At 59.0% G+C, this 22463-nt stretch overlaps 2 protein-coding genes across 3 annotated transcripts; one reads left to right on the forward strand and one right to left on the reverse strand.

Annotated features, from left to right (window-relative positions):
• Positions 1-965: 965 nt before the first annotated feature.
• CLDN6 (claudin 6) lies at positions 966-5404 on the reverse strand. Of its 2 annotated transcripts, none has more exons than XM_090054809.1 (2): positions 5294-5404; positions 966-3273 (listed from the first exon to the last, which is right to left on the reverse strand). In XM_090054809.1, the coding sequence occupies exon 2, from the start codon at positions 3253-3255 to the stop codon at positions 2614-2616; it is 642 nt and encodes a 213-aa protein (XP_089910935.1). In that variant the 5' UTR covers positions 3256-3273; positions 5294-5404; the 3' UTR covers positions 966-2613. The 2 variants fall into 2 exon arrangements, with proteins under 2 accessions (XP_089910935.1, XP_089910934.1); XM_090054808.1 differs by lacking the exon at positions 5294-5404 and adding an exon at positions 5147-5184.
• Positions 5405-11063: 5659 nt separating this feature from the next.
• Positions 11064-22409, forward strand: SRRM2 (serine/arginine repetitive matrix 2). Its single transcript, XM_090054576.1, has 15 exons — positions 11064-11218; positions 11939-12196; positions 13100-13204; positions 13455-13616; positions 13849-13926; positions 14019-14081; positions 14229-14261; positions 14773-14823; positions 15342-15425; positions 15541-15724; positions 15824-20427; positions 20850-21110; positions 21434-21553; positions 21939-22013; positions 22144-22409. The coding sequence occupies exons 2-15, from the start codon at positions 11970-11972 to the stop codon at positions 22151-22153; spliced, it is 6057 nt and encodes a 2018-aa protein (XP_089910702.1). The 5' UTR covers positions 11064-11218; positions 11939-11969; the 3' UTR covers positions 22154-22409.
• The last annotated feature ends 54 nt before the right edge of the window (positions 22410-22463 follow it).

Genomic DNA, 22463 nt, shown 5'->3' on the forward strand with positions numbered 1-22463 from the left:
TGGGTGACGAGGGAGGCACCAAGGGATGGGGCTTGTGGGAGTGAGTGGGACATATAGGGAACAAAGGGGCGTGGCTTGTAAGAGTGGGCACAGCCTGTGGCCAGGGTGTTGCTAGATGGCCTGTCAGGCATGGCTGGGGTGGGAGGAAGTGGGGCTTGAGCATGTGGAGGGCTTGGACAGCTGAGTGTATAGAACTGGAAAAGGGGTGGAGCTTCCAATGCAGTGACATCACTTGGCAGGCTGCCAGCAGAGGAAGGGGACTGGGTGGGGGCATGGTTTGTAATAGGATAGGGTTTGGGGGTGGGTATAGCTTAGGAGCAGGAGAGGGGCTTCAGACTTCTCCATCTCTGCATCAGCCCATTTCCTTCCCGCTGTTCTCAGGAAGGTTCAACCTGCTCCGGGGTGGAATGGCTGTATACAACAGCTGCCAAAAGTCCTGCTTGCATCAAGATGCAGCCCACTCTGGGGTGGGCAGCAGCATATAACACCATATAGTGAAGTTAACCTTACTGCTGAGATGCAACCAGCTCTCTGGTGGGGCTCCAGGGATACATAACAGCTGCCAAAAGAGCTCAGGTCACACTGGGATGCAGCCAGCTCTGGGGTGAGGTTCCTGAAATATGGCCACGCATAACAAACACAAGGGAAGAGCTTTCATCTCCCCAAGATGCGGTGAGCTCTAGGTGGCCAAGGACCAGCTGCAAATAAACAGCCCAGAAAGAGGAGCTTTGTGCCAAGATGCAGCTAGCTGGGGGGGAGGGGAGGGGGAGAAGAGAGACAGCAGGGGGTAATGGCTACCCACAACAGCTGAGCTCTTGCGTCACACCAAGATGCAGCTAACTCTGGGGTGGGGGCAGCTGGGTAAAGCTAATGGCCATATTGATCACCAGCACGCAAGGACAATGGCAGCACCCAGAAATGCGCCCACTTCTGAGGCAGGACAAGCAGACACCTGAGACCATTGCTACATACAAAAGGAACCAATCAAATTTGTTTATTAGTCACACATATAAAAAAGCCCCAACATAATACCCAGGAGGCCCCAAGGCTCAAGAGGCAGTGTCAGGCAATGGTTAGTTCAGGTGGGGGGGGGAGCAGGCAACAAGATGGGCTCAAACTTGAACATCCTCTTCATTTTCCCCCCAAAATTGGCAGTTGGCTTGGCACTGGATTGGAGGGGCTGTCCTAACATCTACCAGGATTGGCCAGCTGGAGAGGAGTAATGGGGGCTGGAGACCCTCTTCGTTCTGTTGACCTGAAGACATTGTGAGGGGCAAGAGTCAACTGAAGACCCTCTTTGGATCTACACACCATTTTTTGGACATCCTCATGGAGAAAGAGGGGTGAGGGGTCTCTACAACCCCAAGTTGGGTTGAGGTTTCTTTTGACCAATCAACTCCCTGCATGATGAGATGACAAGGATTGGCCTTCTCTTCTCCATCATTTTCAACCAGTCAATGTTTTTTTTGAACATCCAAAATGCAGGCAATGGCAGCAAGTGGAGACCCCCTTTCTCATCCAAGTTGGGATGACATTTGGGGCACGTAAAGAAGGGAGTAGACGTATTCTACTGGAGACCCCCTTCTGCATCATGAACAGTGATTGGCTGGTGGGACCAGAACTGGTTGGACTGAGGCCTGCTCCAAAAAAAGTCACCTCCATGGATGGCAAGGCGGCCAGGATTGGTGGATTTTTTTTTAACTGTTTGGCACTGAATGGCATCTGTAGACATCTTGATGGAGGAAACCAGAGACTAAGGCCTCATGGGCATTCCCGAACCCTGGATTGGATTGATATGTGGCCCAATAAGAGGTGGAAAGAGACAGGAACTGGATCTCCTCATCTTATCTCAATGACAAGAAGCCATTTTGGTTCTCTGGGTGAAGGACATTGGCCAGATGACCTTTGCACCGGACAGGAGGCTTCAGAGGATGTTTCTTGGAGGGAGGATGGATGGGAAGTGGAGGTGCCACCTTCCAGTTCTGACATCATGGTGACCCCAATGTGGTTGGCCAACATCATAGGGTGGGAGAAAACCATCATGGAAGCATAGACAAGCTATCATTGGTTGGGAGGAGGGGGCATAGGAAGGGAAGACTCTCTCCATCCTCCAATTGGTTGACTTGAGGGACACATCTGGACGCAACCACTGCTAGGGAGAACAAGAAGAGTCTTGCGTTTCTCAGACATCTATGAAGATGGGAATGGGAGGTACCTCCTTCCAACTCTGTCGTCGTGGTGACCCCAGCCTGGCTGGCCAATATCACCTAGCAGGGACTTCTGGTTGGGTCCTCTGCTATCCTGTGTCATTGGCCACACTGGCATCCTAATGCAGTTGGATGGCCAATGTCACCCAAGACGGGGTTCCCACTAGGCCCTCTTCTACTCTCTGCTGTTAGCCAACCATGATAGGGTGCCAGTGTGGTTGGTCAACATCACCTGGTAGGGGGTTCTGGTTGGATCTTCTACCCTCTGCCCTTAGCCAACCACATTTTGGGGGAGGGGGGGAAAGGACAGTCTATCAGGATCTGGGAGGTTGAAGGAGACACCTCTGCTACCCGTCTTGCTTCTGATTATGAAACAGATGGGTCGATGTAGAGGACAGTGGTGCCTTCAGACATAGTTCTTGCTGGGGTAGTCACTGCGGGGGTGGGAGGTGGCAGCCGTGTAGTGGGCGCTGTAGGCCCGGTCCGCCTTGGGGCAGGAGCAGCAGAGGAGTCCGCCCCCCAGGCCCAGGAGCCCGGCAGCCGCCCAGCCCACGTAGAGGGCAGCGCCCAGCTCCCGCTTCTGTGCATCCGTCACCAGGGGGTTGTAGAAGTCCCGGATGATGGTGTGGGCTGACCAGCACACAGGCACTAGGCAGAGGAGCCCGGCGAAGGCAAAAAGGGCACCTGAGCCCACAGCCACCCGGGCCTTGCTAGCCTCGTCCTCCACGCAGGTGGTGCAGCGGGCCCCCACGATGCCCACAAGTAGAGCGCCAGCCGCCACCAGCACTGAGACCACCATGAGGGCGCGGGCAGCCTGGAGGTCCTGGGGCAGGGCCAGCATGGAGTCGTAGACCTTGCACTGCATCTGCCCTGTGCTCTGCACGATGCAGTTCATCCACAGCCCCTCCCAGATTATCTGGGCCACCACAATGTTGTTGCCCACAAAGGCCGTCACCTTCCACATGGGCAGGGCACAGGCCAGTGCCGCCCCTACCCAGCCCAGCACGGCCAATGCCAGGCCCAGGATCTGCATCCCTGCTGATGCCATCCTTCCTTCCTCAGGCAGCTGAAAGGAAAGGGGCCACAGGTGGCATCAGGGGATGGATCTCCCAACACTGGTGACCATCCACCCGACTCAGTGGGACCATGCACCTAACCCTATTGAACTAGCCTCCATCGTCCACCCACCCCAACAGGACCCGCCTCCATAATCCACCCAACCCAATGCAACCATCCACCCTACCTCCGTTGTCCACCCAGCCCACTGCCACCATCTGCTCAGCCCAACTAGGCCCACCATCATCCATCCAACCGTAATAGACCCAACTCAGTAGCTCACCCAGCCTGACCCCACCCACTTGGACCTGCCTCCGTTGTCCACGCAACCCACTGCCATCATCTGCCCAACCCAGACCAACTGAGCCCACCATTATAGCCCACCCACCCAGACCAGCCTCCATTGTCCACCCAACCCAACTGGATCCGTCTTCATCATCCACCCAACCCTACTGGACCTGCTTGTACAGCCCACGCAGCCTGACCCCACCCACTTTGACCCACCTCAGTCGTCCACCCAACCCTACAGACCCTGCCTTCATCCCCTGTCCAACTTAGCCCACCTCCAGCATTTACCACTGCCTGATCCACCCTGCCACCATGACCACCCCCCACTCCCCTGACCAAACCAGCCCTGCCTCCATTGTCCACCCAATCTAACCCCACAGCCATCATCCCACCCAGCTCAACTGGACGCGCCTCCATCACCCAATCAAATCCACCCAATGCAACCACCCCCACCTCCACCAGCTAAGGCCCACCCAACCACCCCCACCATCCCCTGTCCCCCTCCATCCCCATTTCCACCCCCAACCTGCCTAGTGCCCAGGGTCTTCCCCACCCCAGTTCTGAAGGGAGGGGGCTGGGTGTTGGGAGCCCAGACCCTGGGTTCTCTGAGGGGGGGAGGGGGGGGGAGTAGGAGCTTTAGGAGCCCAGACCCTAGGTTCTCTGGGCAGGGGATAAGGGTAGGGTCATGGGTAGAGTTAGGAGTTTAGTTAGGGTTAAGCTCTCGGATGCCTGGGTTCTCGGGGGGGGGGGCAGGGGGTCCAGACACCTGGGTTCCCTGGGGTGGGAGGATCCAGGAGCCCAGACCCCTGAGCTCTTTGGGGTGAGGGGCAGGGTGGGGACAGGGGGGCACCAGGTTCCTTCCACAAGCCTCTAAGGGTTAATCTCAGCCCTGGGCAGGTGGAGAAGAGGAGGGGGGCTTGGCTTCCATCCTCCCCCCTCCCTTGGCAGCCGGACCAGTCACCTCCCCCCACTGCCTCCCAGTACCAGCCCGGCCCCCTCCCCCGGCCCCTTTGTCAGCGGGTTTCTCCGAAACTCGCCCCCCCCGCCCCTCCCCGCGGGCAGTTTCGGGGAGGGGCGGCCAGAGCCCCTCCCCCCACGGGCCCCTTTGTCCGGAGCCCGGGGCCATGTGACCCGCCCTGGGCGCGGGACCCCAGCCCCTGATCCCAGCCCCGCCCCCTCCAGGGTGCCCAGGCGGGGACCCCCCCACCCCCAACTCCCACCCGAGAAAGCCGAGGCTCCCAGGGGCGCCCTGATCGCCCCCCACCCGAGAACCCAGGTGTCCGAGAACTTAACCCTAATTACACCCATCTCCCTACCTGTGACCCTAGCCCTGTCCAGAGAACACGGGCGGCCGGGCTCCCAGGACCCCCTGATCGCCCCCGCCCCAGAAAACCCGGGAGTCAGAGAGCCTAACCCTAATTGTATCCCTGCCTCTCCCCCTAGGCCCTATCCTTGTCCCCCACAGGACCCAGGCGGCCGGGCTCCCAGGCCCCCCCACTCTCCCCGGGGAACGCAGGCGTCCGAGGGCCTAACCCTAATTGTATCCCTGCCCCTAAGCCCTATCCTTGTCCCACCCCAGGCAGCCCAGCCCGTACCTCACTCCGGCTCCACCAGGTCTCACCCCCACACGCAATAACCCCCCCCACCCCCACCCCGGGGGTATTTATACCCGCCCCGCCCCCGTGACGCCACCCAGGTGGGTCTCGAGCCCCTCCCCCAGGCTAGGGCTTCTTGGCACCTGCCTAGGCAGTCGGACGCCTGGGCTCCCCGGGGCAGAGCCAGGAGCCCCCATCCCCATCTCTGCCTCCGTTTCCCCGTCCCAGTCAGCCGGGCGCAACAAGCCGGCGTCCGAGGCAGCCCCGCAGCGCCGCTTAGTGGTCGCGGGGGGAATCAGGTGCCCCACGGTGGCTTGGGGGTGGCAGGGTCTGTACTGGTGGGGCTGGGAAGCTGGTCTTGGCCTGAGTGGAAGCAGGACACGCCCTGGGAGGGCTCAGCCTGGTCTGGGGGGAAAACCCAGCAATTTGGACCGTGTGAGTCATTTTTGGGCCGAAAAAGGGGTTTTTTGACCAATTGGGGGCCTCATATGAAGGCTTTTGGGAGGAGGGAATTGGCTCTTGGGAGTTGGATCCACTCAGGTTTGGGGCAAAAAGAGGGAAACTGGCTTTTTTGGGGGGACTAGTTGCAGCATTTGGGGTGAAACTTGGTGAAATACACCAATTCGGGTCTAAAATTGTATCTAAATTGGCCCACTTCACCCATTTTCACTCCAGAGTGGCTGATTTCTTTACTGTTACCCCAAAATGGACCAAACTAGTCTCAAATTGCTCAATTTCCCCAATTTTTCGACCCAAATGGCTCATATTGGACCCAAGTTGGCCCATTTCCCCCATTATCAGCCCCAAATGGCTCAAGTTGGACCTACATTGCTCAATTTCCCCATTTCCACTCCAGTTCTAGCAGTTTTCAGGTAAAAACAGGGAAATTTGCTAATTTAAGCCCAATTCGAGTCATTTGGGGGTAAAATAAGGAAACAGCTGTAATTCAACTCAGATTGGCCAATTTGGGGGCTAAAATGGAGAAAATGGCCAATTTTATTTAATCTAGAGCAATTTGGGGACAACAATGGGGAAAACAGCCAATTTGGTTCCAGTTTGAACTACTTTTGGATGATGATAGGGAAACTGCTCTAATTTGGACTCAAATTAGTCAGTTTGGGGGCTAAACGAGAAAATCATCCAATTTGGGTCAAATTTGAGCCACTTGGGGTAAAAACAGGGAATTTGGCCAATTATTTTTAGACTGGAATGATTTGGGGGCAAAAACACGGAAAAGCAGCCAATGTGGTTCCAATTTGAGTAATTGTAGGGTGAAATGGGGGAAAATAGGCAAATTTGTGTTGAATTAGATTAACGGGGCAAAAGAGAAGCAATTTGGTCATTTTCAGATCATGTTGGGTCATAAAGGTGGGAAGTATTTGAATTGGGCCCAAAATGGCCAAGCTCCTGATTGTCTTCATTTTACCCCAAATTGTTCAAATTGGCTTTACATCCAGCCCCAGCTGGGGCCAAAATATGGAAAGAAATGGATGAAAAGCAGCCAATTCAGAGCCATTCAAGGGCAAAAAGGAAGAAATTGGCCAGTTTGGGTCCAGATTAAGCCATTTGGGGCAAGGGGAAAAATTGACGAGTTTGGGTCCAATTAGAATAATTAGACAATTTTGATCCAGTCCAAACAATATGGAGTAAAAAATGGGGAAATAGGCTAAAATGGCTCCAATTCCAACCCTTTCCCCTTTTAGGCCTTGAACTAGACTGAAACAGGCCAGTTTTGAACCCAAAATGTTCTAATTTGACACACATGGGCTAATTTCTCCCATTTTGGCTCAAAAATGAGCCCAGAACTGGCCAATTCTATTTCACTTTTGAGCATTTGGGGGGCCAAAATAGAGAAAATGGGCCAATTTGGGTCCAATTCAAACCATTTTGGGACCAAATTGAGAGATCTAGCCTCTTGCAGTCTCTCTTGAACTTGCTCGATGCAAAAAGGGCATAATAGGCTATTTTGAGTCTATTTTTAGGCATTTGGGGGAAAAAACAAAGAAACTGGCCAGTTAGAGCCGGTTTGGGGGCAAAAATGGGCTGTTTGGGAGCAAAAGTGAGGGATTTGGCCCATCTGAGTCCATCCTGAGCCATTTGGAGGCCAAAGAAATGAAATTATCCCCTTTCCCTGGTTTCCTTCCCCAGGTCTTCCTTGCTTCCACAGTCTGGTCCCAGCCAATCATTAACAAGACCTTGTTAACCTGGTTATAAATTCCTGCGAGCCCGTTTCAGGCTGGACATAAGGAAGAACTTCTTTATTGTCTGAGCTCCTGAGGTCTGGAACAGCCTGCCATCAGGGCTGGTTCATGCACCTACACTGAACACCTTCAAGAGAAATGTGGATGCTTATCTCACTGGTATGACCCCAGCTGAGTTCCTGCCCCTGGGGCAGGGGGATGGACTCTATGATCTTCTGAGGTCCCTTCCAGCCCTAATGTCTACGAAATCTATGAAACCCGTGACTCCACGTGACCTGCACATGTATATCTGTACTCGTAAAAGAATGTACCCATAGGTACCCATGTGTGTCTGTACACATGTTCACATATGTACCTATAGGACCCCCTGTTCTCGTATGTACGCGCATACGTTTCTGTGTGCATTTGCACACATGCATATCTGTACTCACATGTTCCTATGTGTACACAAATACCCATAGGTACCCATGTGTGCCTGTACTCATGTACACTCATGCTTGTGTTTCAATGTGCACCTGCACACATGTATATCTGTATTTATGTGTTCCCATGTGTACACACATACCCTTAGGTACCTATGTGTGTCTGTACACATGTTTGCATATGTGCCCATAGGACCCCCTGTGCACCTATACTCATATGTACATACATACTCATGTTTCCATGTACCCTTGCACATATGTATATGTGTACTCAAGTGCACACACATACCAATAGGTACCCATGTGTGCCTGTACACATGTTTGCACATGTGCCTATATAACCCTATAGGCTGAAGAACACCCTTCTTGTCAACACGGTGACAGAAAGGGATCTTGGAGTTATTGTTGACTCCAGGATGAACATGAGCCACCAATGCGAGGAAGCTAACCGCACCTACAGATGCATCTCAAGCAGGTCCAGGGAGGTAATCTTCCCCCTCTATATGGAGCTGGTCAGACTGCAGTTGGAGTACTACGTCCAGTTCTGGGCCCGCACTTCAGGAGGGATGTGGACAACATGGAGAGGGTCCAGAGGAGGCCACTCACATGGTCAGGGGGCAGCAGGGCAGGCCCTATGGGGAGAGGCTGCGGGACCTGAACCTGTTCATCCTCCATGAGAGGGACCTGGTGGCCGTCTACAAACTCACCAAGGGGGACCAGCGGGAACTGGGGGAGGCACTGGTCCCCCAGCACCTCCCAGGGTTACTAGGAATAGCAGCCAAAAAATTGGTAGAGAGTAGGTTCAGGCTGGACATCAGGAGACATTACTTTACAGTTAGGGCTGCCAGGCTCTGGAGTGGGCTCCCAAGAGAGGTGGTGCTCTCTTCTACCTTGGGGGTCTTCAAGAGGATGCTGGACAGCTATCTGGCTGGGGTGATATGACCCCGGCACCCATTCCTGCCCAGGGCAGGGGATCGGACCTGATGATCTGTTTAGGTCCCTTCTGACCCTAAGCACTATGATACTATGACCCCATGCGCACCATACTCATATGTATACTTGCACTTATGTTTCCGTGTGCACCTGCACACATGTATATTTGTGTTTATGAGTTCTCATGTGTACGCATGTACCCATAAACACCCATGGGTTTCTGTACATGTGTTTGCACATGTGCCTGTAGAAACTCACATGTGCCTGTACTCATATAATCAGAGACCATGAGGGCTAGAATGGAGCTCAGGAGGTCACATGTAGTCCAACCCCTTGCTCCAAGCAGGACCAGCCCCAACTACATCATCCCAGCGAAGGCTTCATCCACCCTTGGATGTCTTCAACACCTCCAGGGACAGAGATCCCATAATCCCTCTGGGTAGCCCATTCCAGCACTTTCCCACCCTCCTTGTCAGAGTTTTTCCTAATATCCAACCTCAACTTGCCTTGCTGCAGCCTGACCCCATTGCTCCTTGTCCTGTCATCTGGCACTACACGTCATGTGTACAAGCGCCCACTGAGAACAGTCTAGCTCCATGCCCTTTGCAACCTGCAGGTCGCTATTCATTCCCTGCCCCCACCCCCCGGTATTCTCTTCTGGAGCCTCAGTGCACCCATTTCACTCAGCGTCTCCTCACACATCATGTCCCCCAGCCCCCAAATGATTTTTGCTGGACTCTCTCCAATCCTTTCTGTCTTTGGGGGGCCCACAGCTGGACCCAGCACTCCAGATGTGGCCTCCCCAGTGCTGAATAGGCAGGGAGAATCTTTGACCTCCACCTCCTGGCAATAATTAGCCCTGCTCGTTAGCAACCAGGATACCCTATTGGCTTCTATCCAGCTTCTGGAGCTGCTGCCTGCCTGGGTGGCACCCTCAGCGTGTCCCAGCGCACGGGATAGTCCCATCCTAAGTCCAAAAATACAGCTGCTAACAGACATATTTGGACTATAGGTATCACAGAGTGACAGGTTAATAACAAGGCATTAATCACCTGCTCTTAATTGTCAGCTGTGTTATGACTGTGTTAATATATATCATTATTAAATGGTATATATACAGCATGTGCATGAGTTACATGTGAGCTGTTTATGTTTCACAGGCTCTTCACTTGCGTGGGGTCAGATACCCACTTCCAAGTCTCCATTCTGTGTTCTCTGGATGCTTGGTATGACAGGTAGCACATGTGCTATTGTGTATTATGATGTGACATGGGTATTACATGTGTCATATATGGCACATGCTATTGTGTGTTATTGTCATGGGTATTGCACATGTGTGTCATGTATGTCATGCTATTGTGTTTTATTACAACATGGGTATTGCATGTCATATACAACACACGCTATTGTGTGTTGTGTCATGGGTAGTACATGTATGCATATGCCATACAGCACATGTGCTATTCCATGATATGTCATAGGTATTGCATGCATGTGTGTCATATACAGCGCGTGTTGTGTGTTCTTACATGTCATGGGTGTTATATGTATGCATGTGCTGTTCTGTTCTGTCATAGGTATTGCATGTATGCATATGCATACATGTGTGGCATATGCAGAACACATGCTATTGTGTGTTATTACATCACAGGTATTAAATGTGTGTCATATATGGCATGTACTCTTGTGTGTTATTACATCAGGCATTACATGCATGCATGTATACTATAGGATGCACGTACTATTGTCTGTTATGGCTCATGGGTACTACATACATGTGGCACATACAGCACGTGCTATGGCGGGTTCACATGTCATGAAGTTTACATGCATGGTTAACAAGTGTGTGTGAGTCACCAATAGTACATATGCTATTGTATGTTATTACATCATAGGTATGACATGCAGGTGTGTGCATACAGCACATGTTCTACATGGCATGGACATGACATGCATACACATGCTATGACGTATTTTGCCGTCATACCAAGGCCATACTCGTACGTGCACACGCCCCGCGTCCCTCCCCCTACGTGTCCGTGCACGCACACGTGTACACGCAGCTCGACACGTGCACAGGCCGCGACCACCTGCGCAGGCGCATACAGGTGGGACTACATTTCCCAGCGTCCCTTGCTCCGCCAAGATGGCGACCGCTTCATCTCTCCCACGCATGCGCGCAGGACGGGGACCGACTCCCCAGCGAGGGGGCTCGAGGAACCAGGCCCGGTGCGCATGTGCGCAGCGCTAACCGGTTTCCCCCCCCCCCCCCCCCGCAGCCTCTGAGGCGCATGCGCTCCGGGGAGGGGGAGGCCGTAGCACATGCGTAGCGTGGCTTTCCCGCACCGGCGCCATTTTGGACTCCGTTGCCCGGCCTGCCCCGCGCGGGGCTTTCCCGGCCCCGCCCCGCGCCGCCCGCGGTCCGCCATCTTCCCGGCCTGCCCCGCGCCGGCCCCAAGCTCCAGCCTCTAGGCCCAGCGTCGCGGAGCGGAGCGGCCTAGTCCGGCCCGGGCCCGGTGAGGGGGGAGGGGGCATCTGGGAATGAGAGGTGGCTCCTGTGTGGAGGGGACGAGGGAGGTGACGTGGAGGGGTCTTTTAGGGGAGGGAGGTCGTGGGAGGTGTTTTGAGGGAGAGAGGCCTTGGGGAAGGGGTAGTGGGGGCGGTGTTTTGGACTAGGGGAGGGGCCGTGGAGGTGTTTTTGGGTGGGGGTGGGGTCGTGAGGGGTGTTCTGGGGTGAAGGAGGGGCCATGGGGGTTGGGGTGAGGGAGGGGTCATGGGGGAATCTTGTAAGGGGGAGGGACTGGGGCGGGGTGTTTGGGGATGGGGGAATCTTTTACGGGGGAGCGACCGGGGGGGGAGGTGTTTGGGGTGGGGGTGAGGGAGGGGTCATGGGAAGTGTTTGGAGGGGCTGGAGCAGTGGGGTGGGGGAGGGGCTGTGGGGGAATCTTTTAGGGGAGAGGAACCTGCGGGGGGTGTTTTGGGGGGAGAAGGGTTGTGGGGGTGTTGTGGGGGGCAGGGGCTGAGCTGAGGGGGAATTCTGGGGGGTGCTGGGAGGCAAGGGGAGACATTATGGGGGCAGGGGTTCTGGGTGGGAGAGGGGCTGAGGCCTGCCCCACCCTGGTGAGGAGGTTTGAGGCATGGGCATTGGAGGGGGCTGGGGGGGAGATGTGCGGGTGCTTTGGGAAAGGGGTGGGGCTCCTGGACACCTGTGTTCTCATTCCTCCCACCCCCCGCAGGTCTGGCTGCCCCCCTCCCCCCGGCGGCGCCATGTACAATGGCATAGGGCTGCCCACGCCCCGGGGCAGCGGCACCAACGGCTACGTCCAGCGCAACCTGTCGGCCGTGCGGCACCGGCGGGAGCGGGCCGAGGACGAGGGGTCCCGGGCCGAGCCCGCCTTGCTGAAGCGGCCCAACCAGGACATCCTGGACCATGAACGCAAGCGCAAGGTGGAGCTGAAGTGCCTCGAGCTGGCTGAGCTCATGGAGGAGCAGGGGTGAGGCTGCTGCCAGGGAAGGCTTGGGTAGGGGGCAGTTGGGAAGGTTGTGGGGAGGATTTTGGGGTCATTATGGGGGTAGGGCTTGGGGCATCGGGTAGCTGGGAAGATTGGGGGGGCCCTAGGGAGCAGATTTGGGGGCTGTGGGCGGAGCTGAAGGTGGGCAGCTGGGAAGGTTCTGGGGGAGTCATGGGGGTGGGGCTTGGGCATGGAGCCAGAGGTATGGGGTAGCTGGGAAGGTTGTAGGGAGGTCTTTGGGGTCTGTGTGGGGGCAAGGCTTGGGGGCAGAGCCAGAGGCATGGGGAGGGGGATCACTGAGGACTTTGGGGTAGGTGTCGGTGCAGGGCCAGGGGCAGGAGGTAGCTGGGGGGTTTATAGAAAGGTCACTGGGGCCTTTGTGGCAGGATGGGGTGGAGTTGGGTGGGGGTGGAGTCAGGGCATGGGGTAGCTAGAAAATTTATGTGGAGGTCTCGGGCTGCTGAAGTGGGGTTGGGGGCAGAGCCTGGGAGTAAGGGTGGAGCCAGGGCCTTGGTCAGCTAGGAAGTGTATAGGGACCTTTCTGGGGCATTTGGAATAGGGTTAGGGGTGGGACTTGGGGGCAGAGCCAGGGGCACTGGGTAAGTGGGGAAGGCATAGCAAGTTTATGAGACTTCTGGGTCAGGTTTGGGGGTGGAGCCAGGGCACAGGGTAGCTGAGACACTTATAGGGGTGTCTGGGCTGTTGAGGTCAACTTAGGGGTGGAGTTTGCAGGTTGAGGGGCAGAGCCAGGGTACAGGGCAGGTGGAAGAGTCACAGGAACATATATAGAGGAAATGGAGTAGGTTTGAAGGTGGGGCTTAGGCTTGGGGGTGGAGTCATGGGGGGTTGGCGAGGCCCCATCCCACACTGAAGCCCCGTCCCCAGGTACACGGAGGGGGAGATCCAGGAGAAGGTGGCCACCTTCCGGCTCATGCTGCTGGAGAAGGACGTTGGGGGCAAGGAAATCGACACCCCCGAGGGGCGCCCCACGTGAGTGACCCCTGATCTCTGACCCCCCCCCCAGTGGTGCCCTGTGCCCCTTGCCCCTGACTCCCGACCCACAGTTCCCTCGATGGGCTGTGCTCCTTGCTCCCAATCACCCCATGACACTGGAGGGGTTTAGAGCAGGTTGAGGAGATCTGGGAGCCTGGACACCTGGGTTCTCCAGGTTGGGGAGTAACAGTAATGGGTGCTAGGAGCCTAAATGCCTGGGTCCAACCCCCTCGCCCCCCTCCCTCAGGGTGACGGAGACCCACCAGCTAGCTGAGGCAACGGAGCGCAAGAACGAGAGGCTCCGTGCCGCCTTCGGCATCAGCGACTCCTATGTGGATGGCAGCTCCTTTGACCCCCAGCGCCGGGCACGCCCCGCTCCCCGCCCACCTGACCCCATCCCACCCCACAGGTACCTGGGGGTGTGCTGCACACCTGGGTTCTCTTTGGGATGCGGGGTTTTGGTCGGGGGGCCTGGAAACCTAAGTTGTATGTGTTTGCATTTGCACCGGACACCTGGGTTCTTTGTTGGAATGGGGTGGGGGGTTGTGCCTTTGTGTGGCCCAGATGCCCGGGTTCTCTGGGTGTGTGGCCCAGATGCCTGGGTCCCATGATTGACTCTCTCCCTCCACCTCCTGTCCCAGCCTGGTGCGCGAGTCCAGCAGCTCCCGGTCTCCGTCCCCCAAGCAAAAGAAGAAGAAAAAGAAGAAAGACAGAGGGAGGTGGGTATCCGGACACCTGGGTTCTCTGGGGTGGGGGAGTGGGGGCCCTGGATCCCTGGGTTCTCATTGTGCCCTCCCCCTGTTGCTGCTAGGTCAGAGAGCCGGTCGCCCTCACGCCGAGAGAGGAAGAAAAGCTCCAAGAAGAAGAAACACCGGTGAGAGACTCTTGGGGTGGTGGTGGGGTTTGGAGGGGCAGGGCGTTACCCTGCCCCTCCGCCCACCCAGGGCTTTACCACTGCGGGGCCAGGGCTGAGCTACAGGCCCCCTGGTGCAATGGTGACTCTCTTGTCCTCTCTTCACAGATCCGAATCAGAGTCGAAGAAGAGGAAACACCGGTGAGTCCCAGCCAGGGGGCGGGGCTGGGGAGGGCAAGAGACCTGGTGGGGGGTGGGGAGAGTCAAAAGTCCTGGCTTCTGGGGGGCAGGAGAATTGGGTGAGGGGGTCACATTGGGGCAGCAACATTGGTCTTGGAGGGGCTTTGGGGCAGTAGCTTGGGTTCGGGTCCTCCAGGAAGGCAGTGGGAGGGTGTGAGACCGGGGGCACTGGGAGCCTGGACTCTCTGGGGGGCAGGCAGGGAAGCAAGAGCAGTGGCTGGGGGTGGGAGCACTGGGGCAAGAGGGCAGCTCCTCCCTCCAACTCCGGGGAGCTCCACAGCTCTGCCCAGTCCTGTAGGCAGTGGGGGCGCTCTGGTGTCTTTTTTTTCCTTCCTTCCTTCCTTCCATCTCTATGGTCTTCCCCCTTGCAGAGTCCTCCAAGCCCTGCCCCATCCTCCTGCTGCACCAGCGGTGCCTGGGTGGGGGGTGGGCAGAGGGACTAGGGGGTATCACATGATTCCTTTTGCCCCAGGTCCCCAAGCCCCAAGAGCAAGCGCAAGTCCAAGGAGAAGAAGAGGAAGAGGTAGGGGGTGGGGGCCCGGATACCTGGGTTCCCTGGGGAAGGAATGGGGGCTTGGGAGGGGGAGCTAGGAGCCCAGATGCCTGGGTTCCCTGTGAAAAGTGGGAGGGGCATGGGGTAAGGGAAAAGGTGGTGGGGAGGCTTGGGGGGGCAGAGTTTGCAGGTCAGGGGCAGAGCCAGGGCATGGGGCAGATGGAAGGACTCATAGGGGTATAGGTAGAGGCAGTAGGGTAAGTTTGGGGGTAGTCTCTTTGAGAGTCCCTTTGGGGGGGTAGTTGGGGCTGTGCGGGAGGGGCTTGGCAAGGCCCTGCCCCTCACTGAAGCCCCACCTCCCAGCAAGAAGGCTGGGAGCCCAGACACCTAGGTTCTCTGAGGCAAGGGATCACTTCCCTATGCCCCTTCATTCTTCCTCTCCCAGTAGAACCATGCTCTCTTATTTGTTGCGCCACTGATTTAATTGCTCCTGTATTCCACTAATTGTTTTCCTCTGCCACTAATTTCCCTTGCTTGTTGACCCCCAGGTCCACCAGCGAATCACAGAAGGGCCGGCGGGAACGCTCGTCTTCGCCCGACTCCTCCGACTCCTCGGATACCTCCCGCAGCAGGTAGGAGTATGGGGGAACTCCCCCAAGCGGGACAATACCACAGGGGTGGGGACCAGAAAGCAGGTCTCCCAGTGGTGGTTTGCCTCCGACTTGACTCTGTTGTGCCCATTGTCAGGTCCCGAAGCACCACAGCCCAGAAACGGGGGGCCCCAGCCCGGCGGAGTGAGACGCCCCCGGCCTCCTCACGGCGCCGGGGGGAGACTGAGGGCACCCCCAAGCCCCCTGCTGAGAGGGAGAGGTCGATTACCCCTGAGCCGGCCCGGAGGGGCCGGAGCACTAGCCCTCGGGACAAGCGAGAGGTAAGTCGCCTGGATGTCTGGGTTCTCTAGGGGGAGAGGGGGGAGGAGTCCTGGTGGCTAGATGCCTGCATTCTTCATTCTTCGTCTCTCTCCCCACAGAAGCCACTACCCAAGCGCAGTCCAGAACGTGACTCCTGTCACCGCTTGCCTTCCCCTTCCCACACCACCCCCTTCCCCAAGGCCCGTGACCAGGACCACCCCACCTCCCCTTCCCAGCCCCACTCCCTCTCCCCAGCCCGCCACCGATCCAAATCTCCCCACTCGGCCTCCCCAGCCCCCCAGGCTTCGCCGCGGCCCCGGCCTCACTCCCTTTCCCCGGCTGTCCCCATGGCCAAGGCCTCTGATTCTGAGGCATCCTCCCCAGAGCCCCCAAAGAAATCCCTCCCCATCCCCCAGCGCCGGGACCCGTCCAGCTCCCCTGAGGACCAGCGCCTGGCCAAACTGGTGGCCGCCAAGTCCTCAGCAGCCCGCTGCGACCGCTCACCCACGCCCTCTAAGACCTCCAAGTCGCGAGGGGCTTCCAAGAGGGATGGGTCGCGCTCCCGAACCCCTGTGACCCGCCGCGGGCGTTCCCGCTCCTCCCGCACCCCCCAGCGCCGTGCCCGCTCCCGCACCCCCCAGCGCCGTGCCCGCTCCCGCACCCCCCAGCGCCGTGGCGGGGGCAGGTCCCGGTCCAGGACACCGCGGCGTGGGCGTTCCAGCCGCTCCCGGACCCCCCAGCGCTGGGGGAAGTCGAGGTCACGCACACCACCACGCTGGGGGCGGTCTCGGAGCCCCCAGCGGCGGGGCTTGTCCCGGAGCCACAATGCCGGGAGGTGGGCGCGGTCGCGCAGCCCAGCCCGCCGCCGGTCCCGATCCAGGAGCCCAGCTCGCCGCGGCCGGTCCAGGTCCCGGACTCCACCCCGGAGAGCTCGGTCCAGGTCCCGGACTCCACCCTGGAGAGCTCGGTCCAGGTCCCGGACTCCACCCCGGAGAGCTCGGTCCAGGTCCCGGACCCCACCGCGGAGAGCTCGATCTAGATCCCGGACGCCAGCACGGCGTGGGAGGTCAGTGTCATCTCCCCGCCGTGAGCGCTCGCAGGTCTCCCCTCGCCGCAGCCGGTCAGTGTCTTCGGGGGATCGCCAGCGGCGGAGACACGCCCGTGGCACCACTCGTCGCAGCCGCTCTGAGTCATCGCCAGACCTGAAGACCCCCAAGAAGAAGGCGCGGGTCTCAGCCCGCCGCAGCCGCTCAGCCTCCCGGCGCAGGTCCCGGAGCCGCCGCTCAGCTTCATCCCCGCCAGCCCCCAAGTCCCGCACACCCCCAACCCGCCGCCGGCGCCGCCGCTCATCCAGCTCCACACCGGCCCCCAAGAGGCGGTCACGCTCCCCAGCCCGGCACCGCCGTCGCAGCCGGTCCCGGTCTAGCCCTGAAGCCCTGAGGAAGTCACGGACGCCACCTCCACGGCGCCGGAGGAGCCGCTCTGCCTCATCCCCTCCACCAGCTATCAGGAGGAAGTCGAGGTCGCCACCACGTCGGAGCCGGTCAAAGGAGAAGGGGCATGCAGCTGCTCGCCGCAGTAGGTCTACCTCCTCCCCGGAGCTACGGCAGCAATCTAGAGCCAAGGCTTCACCGGAGCCCAGGAAGGCGTCCAAGTCCCCAGCTGCCAGGGGCAGATCCCAGGGATCTGTGGAGCCCAGGAAGACATCCAGATCCCCGCCAGCAAGGGGCAGATCTCGAGGATCTCCAGAGCTCAGGAAAGCTTCAAAGTCTCCACCTGCCCGGGATAGGTCGGGGGGGTCTCCAGAACCCAAGGCCACTTCAAGGTCCCCACCCTCCCGGGGCCACGCAGATGTGAAGACTTCTAAATCCTCGCCGGCACGGGCTCGATCCAGGGGATCTCCAGAGCTGAAGAAGCCTTCTCAATCCCCACCAGCTTGGGGCTGGGCCCAGAGTTCTCCGGAGCCGAAGAAGGCCTCACCAGTGAGGGGGAGATCCCAGGTTTCTCTGGAGGCGAAGACTATCTCTAGATCTCCCCCTGCCAAGGGCCGGGTCAGAGGCTCTTCAGAGCTGCTGGCCATCTCCAGATCTCCGCCCATGAGAGTCCGAGCAGGTCCCTCTCCGGATCCAAAGGTTTCTCGGTTCTCTCCGGACCTGAAAGCAACATCTAGATCACCCCCAAGGGCCGGGCTTGGGGTCTCTCCGGAGCCCAGGAAGGCCTCAAGGGGGTCTCCAGACCTGAAGAAGGTGTCTAGGTCTCCACCGGTGCGGGGGAGATCTCGGTCACCCAGCCAGGCCCATTCAGGCTCCTCCCCAGAGCTGAGGATGTCCAGATCCCCACTTGGGAGGGCACTGTCGCCTGTCAGAGGCCAATGCGGACTCTCTCCAGAGCCCAAGACAACGTCCAAGTCTCCGCCCCCACGGAGCTGGGCTGCAGCCTCTCCAGAGCCCAAGAAGACTTCCCGGTTATCCCCCTGCCGGGGTCGAGCCAGACTATCTCCAATTGCAAAAGAGAAATCCAGGTCACCGCCGGCCAGGGGCCGGGCTGGGTCATCCCCGATAAAGAAGGACAAGTCCAGGTCACCGCCCTCCAGGGTCCAGGCTGGGTCATCCGCGGTAATAAGGGACAAGTCCAGGTCACCGTCATCTAGGGGCCGGGCCCGATCATCCCCAGTAACGAAGGACAAGCCCAAGTCACCTCCCACAAGGAGCCGAATGGCATTGTCCCCGGCAGCTAAGGACAAGTCGAGATCTCCACCCATCAGGGGTCAGTCAGGTGTCTCTCCAGAGTCCAAGAAGACTTCTAGGTCCCCACCGTTGAAGGCTTGGGCTGCAGGCTCTCCAGAGGTGAGGAAGGCGTCTCGGTCCCCGACTATCAGGGCCCAATCCATTGCCTCGCCAGAGCCAAAAAAGACATCCAGGGGTCGGTCGCGGTCGCCTCCAGAGCTCAAGAAAACATCAAGATCCCCACTTGGCCGAGCTCGATTGGGGACATCCCCAGAGGTGCCAGGCAGGTCCCCACCTGCCCGAAGCCGCCAGGGGGCTTCTCCAGAGCTGAAGAAAGCCTCAAGGTCCCCAACGGAATGGGACCGGGCCAAGACATCTGCAGAACCGAAGACTACAAGCAGATCTCCACCCGCTAGGGGTGGCAAAAGTGTCTCTCCAGAGCTGAAGAAAGGGTTGAAGTCTCCAGCAGCAAGGGGCTGGGCTGGGACCTCTCCAGACCCCAAGGTGACATCAAGATCTCCACCCTCAAGGGGTTGGGCCAGGTCGTCTCCAGAGCTGAAGAAGGGTTTGAGCTCTCCAGAGCTGAAGAAGGGTTCGAGGTCTCCAGTGCGGAGCCGAGCCGGGTCGTCTCCAGACCTGAAGGACAAGTCCAGGTCACCGCCATCCAGGGGCCAGGCTGGGTCATCCCCAGTTCGGAGCCGGGCTGGGTCATCTCCAGAGCTCAAAAAAGGCTCTAGGTCTCCAGTAGTGTGGAGCCGGGCTGGGTCATCTCCAGAACCCAAGGTGAAGTCAAGATCACCAGCACGGGGTCAGGCCAGGTCATCGCCGGAGCTGAAGAAGGGTTCCAGGTCCCCAGCTCGACGGGGCCGGGGTGGGTCATCTCCGGAATCCAAGATGGCCTCCAGATCGCCACCAGCACGGGGCTGGACCGGGTCTTCTCCAGAGCTGAAAAAGGGGTCTAGGTCACCAGCAGCGCGGAGCTGCACAGGGGCCTCTCCCGAGCTGAAGATGAAGTCATGGTCTCCACCTCCAAGAGGCCGAGGGGGGTCACCTTTGGAACCCAAGATGAGGCTGAGCTCTTCACCACCGCGGGGCCGAGCCGGGTCCTCTCCAGAGCCCAAGATGGCCTCCAGGTCCCCACCCACCCGGGGTAGATTCAGAGCTTCTCCAGAACCAAAGAAGCTCCCCAGCTCCCCGCTGCTCAGGGGCAGGGCCGCGGGGTCTCCAGAGCCCAGGAAGGCATCTCGCTCGCCCCCTGCCTGGGGCAGGTCAGGGGTCTCTCCGGAAGCCAAGATGTCATCCAGATCTCCGCCTATGAGAGGCCGGGGCGGGTCCCCCCCAGAACCCAAAATGGCCTCCAGGTCCCGGCCCTCACCTTCGCCTCCTCGCCTCAGCCGTGCCGGTTCGGGGGCCCCTGTCACACCCCGGGGCCCCCTGAGGAGGAGGGGGGCAGCCAGCCCACCATCATCCCCGGAAAGCCCCCGGGTCCGTCGGGGCAAACGAGAGGCATTAGCCAGCCCGGTGCGGCCCCGCTCCCGGTCCCCACCGAAGCTGGACGTGTCCCGAGCCCCCCAGGCAGTGGTTCCAGCTCCTCCAGCCACCACCCGGCCCCGGAGCAGCGCCGCCCGGGCCTCCCGGTCCCCCCCCATCCTGGAGCGCTGTCCCCCTGCCCCCGGCCCTCAAGGTGATGCCCCCAGCCTGGCAGAGAAGCCCCGGTCCTCCTCATCCTCTTCCTCCTCATCATCCTCCTCCTCCTCCTCGTCCTCATCCTCATCTTCCTCCTCCCGCCAGGGGGCCAAGGCAGAGCCCGAGGCCCTGCCCCTTGGCCCAGCCCCACCCCCTGGGCCCTCCGGCTCCTCTTCCTCTTCCTCCTCCTCCTCATCTTCATCATCGTCATCTTCGTCGTCCTCATCCTCCTCGGATTCAGACTCGGACTCCAGCTCCAGCTCGGCCCCGGGCAGCCCAGCCGGACCCCCGGCCCCCATCGCCCATGCACAGTAAGAGCCCTGCCCCCCACCCCCTCCCTCCAAGCACCCATTCCTATCCCTGCGGTGGCATAACTCCCCTGTGCATCCTTTGCCACTCTGCCTCATGGCATCCCCTGTTGGTTCCCAGGCTCACAATGTGTCCCTGGGTGGTCCCCAGGCTCACAATGTGGTGTCCCTGGGTGGTCCCCAGGCTCACAAGCCCCCTACCTCAGTGGCCCCTGGCCCTGCTTTGTGCCCCACACTGGCCCCCACCCCATTCCCTGCTCCCCTACCATCCATCCTAGTTCCTACAGTGCCCCGCCTCGCCAATTATCTGCCCTACTGTTGTCTCCCTAGGGGTCCCCTTCCGCCCTCTTGGTGGCCTCCCCGATCTCCCCACCCAACAGTGCCACCCATGATCCCTTTCTTCCCCCCCCCCATCCCTGCCACAGGCTGCCCAGCCCCACACTGAAGGAGCCTGGGCGTGAGGGGCGCCCCCCAGAGGTGGCCAAGCGGAAGCGGCACTCCAGCAGTTCCAGCAGCACCTCATCGTCGTCCTCGTCTTCGTCCTCATCCTCCTCGTCCTCTTCTTCCTCCTCCTCGTCTTCGTCCTCGTCTTCATCTTCATCCTCCTCAGAGCCCTCCCCCAAGGCTGGCACCCAGCCCCCACCCAAGCCAACCCCTAAGAAAAAGGCCTCACCCGAGCAGAGGAGGTGAGTGGGTAACAGCCTGGATGTCTGGGTCCCCGGAGCCCAGGCTGGGAGCAGGAAGGGGTCCAGATGATACTACATTGGCTTCAGGGTGGGGGCTCTTGGGTTACCCTATGCCTGAGTTTGTCACCTTTTGGTTGGTGGGCTGGTGGGGGTGTGGAAAGGGCAGTTATGACCCGGACACCTGGGTTCCTGGTTCCTCTGGGACTTAGGGGGTGTCTGGCCTGGACACCTGTGTCCTCTCAGGGCTGGGGGAGGGGCATAGGAGGGACTCCAGGCCCAGACACCTGGGTTCTGATACCCCTCCCCTCTGCCTCCCCGGCCAGGTCCCGCAGCCCCCGGAAGCCGATAGATTCCCTGCGCGACTCGCGCTCCCTCAGTTACTCGCCTGTTGAACGCCGCCGCGGCCCTTCCCCTGCCTCACCCATCACCCATGACCGCCACAGGTACCCAGGGGCAGGGGCTGGGGGAGTCGGAGGTGGGGGCTGGAGGGGAGGGGCTAGGGTTTGGGGCTACATAGGGAGGGGTGGGGCCTGGAGACCAAGGGGCAGGGTCTAGATGCAGGAGGGGTGGGACATGGATATGGGAGTGAAGGGCAGGGCTTGGCGGGGGTGGAGCTTGATATCAGTGAGCAGGGATCTGGGAACAAGAGGGGCTTAGATTGGGTGGGGCATGCAGCCAAGAGGAGGCAGGGCCTGGCAGTTGGGAGTGGGGCTAAAGGCCAAGGGGTGGGGCTACAGGGCAAGCTGCGGGAAAGGGCAGGGCTAGGAGCATGGGAGGGGCCTCTCTAGCGAGGGTGCTTAACTAATTCCCCCCGCCCCCTGGTGACAGGTCTGCTCATCGGAGCCGCTCACCCGGGCACAAGCGCCGGAGAGACAGCGCCAGCCCCCGGCGGCGGGACTCACGGTGAGGTGGTGGGGCTTGGTCTCTGGCCTGGGGACACGGGGGCTGGAAGCTTTGCTTCAGAGGGGAGTGTGGCCAAGGTTCCCTGGCCAATTAACCCCCTCTCTTTTCTCTCTGTCTCCATCTCTTCCAGGTCCCCATAGATCCACCCTCCCCCCAACACACACACCAACCCCCCAAACCCCCCGGTTTTGGTTCATTCCGGGCAGAAAATGGCTTATTTTTGGGGGGGGGGTCACCGGCAGTGACAACACAGCTCCCGCCTCCTTCTCTTCCTTTTGGGTCCTGAATACGTTTGGGGTTTTTTTTTTGGTTTTTTTTCCTTTTTTCTGTGAATTTTACAGATAAAAAAAGACAAAAAAAACAAAAAATGAAGGGAAAAAAAACAACCTGCCTCCCTCCCCCGCAGTTGTTGTGGTTCATTCCAGCCCCACCTTCCCCCAGCTGAGGGGG

This window comes from Crocodylus siamensis, chromosome 6 (genome assembly GCF_052110815.1).
Source record: "Crocodylus siamensis isolate JL-2025a chromosome 6, ASM5211081v1, whole genome shotgun sequence".
Taxonomy (NCBI): domain Eukaryota; kingdom Metazoa; phylum Chordata; order Crocodylia; family Crocodylidae; genus Crocodylus; species Crocodylus siamensis.

Coding starts and splice junctions, on each gene's coding strand:
- CLDN6 (XM_090054809.1), bottom strand. CDS start 3,255: ATGGCATCAGCAGGGATGCAGATCCTGGGCCTGGCATTGGCCGTGCTG.
- SRRM2 (XM_090054576.1), top strand. CDS start 11,970: ATGTACAATGGCATAGGGCTGCCCACGCCCCGGGGCAGCGGCACCAAC. Junction 13,617..13,848: donor GACCCCATCCCACCCCACAG/GTACCTGGGGGT, acceptor CTCCTGTCCCAG/CCTGGTGCGCGAGTCCAGCA. Junction 21,554..21,938: donor ATCACCCATGACCGCCACAG/GTACCCAGGGGC, acceptor CCCTGGTGACAG/GTCTGCTCATCGGAGCCGCT.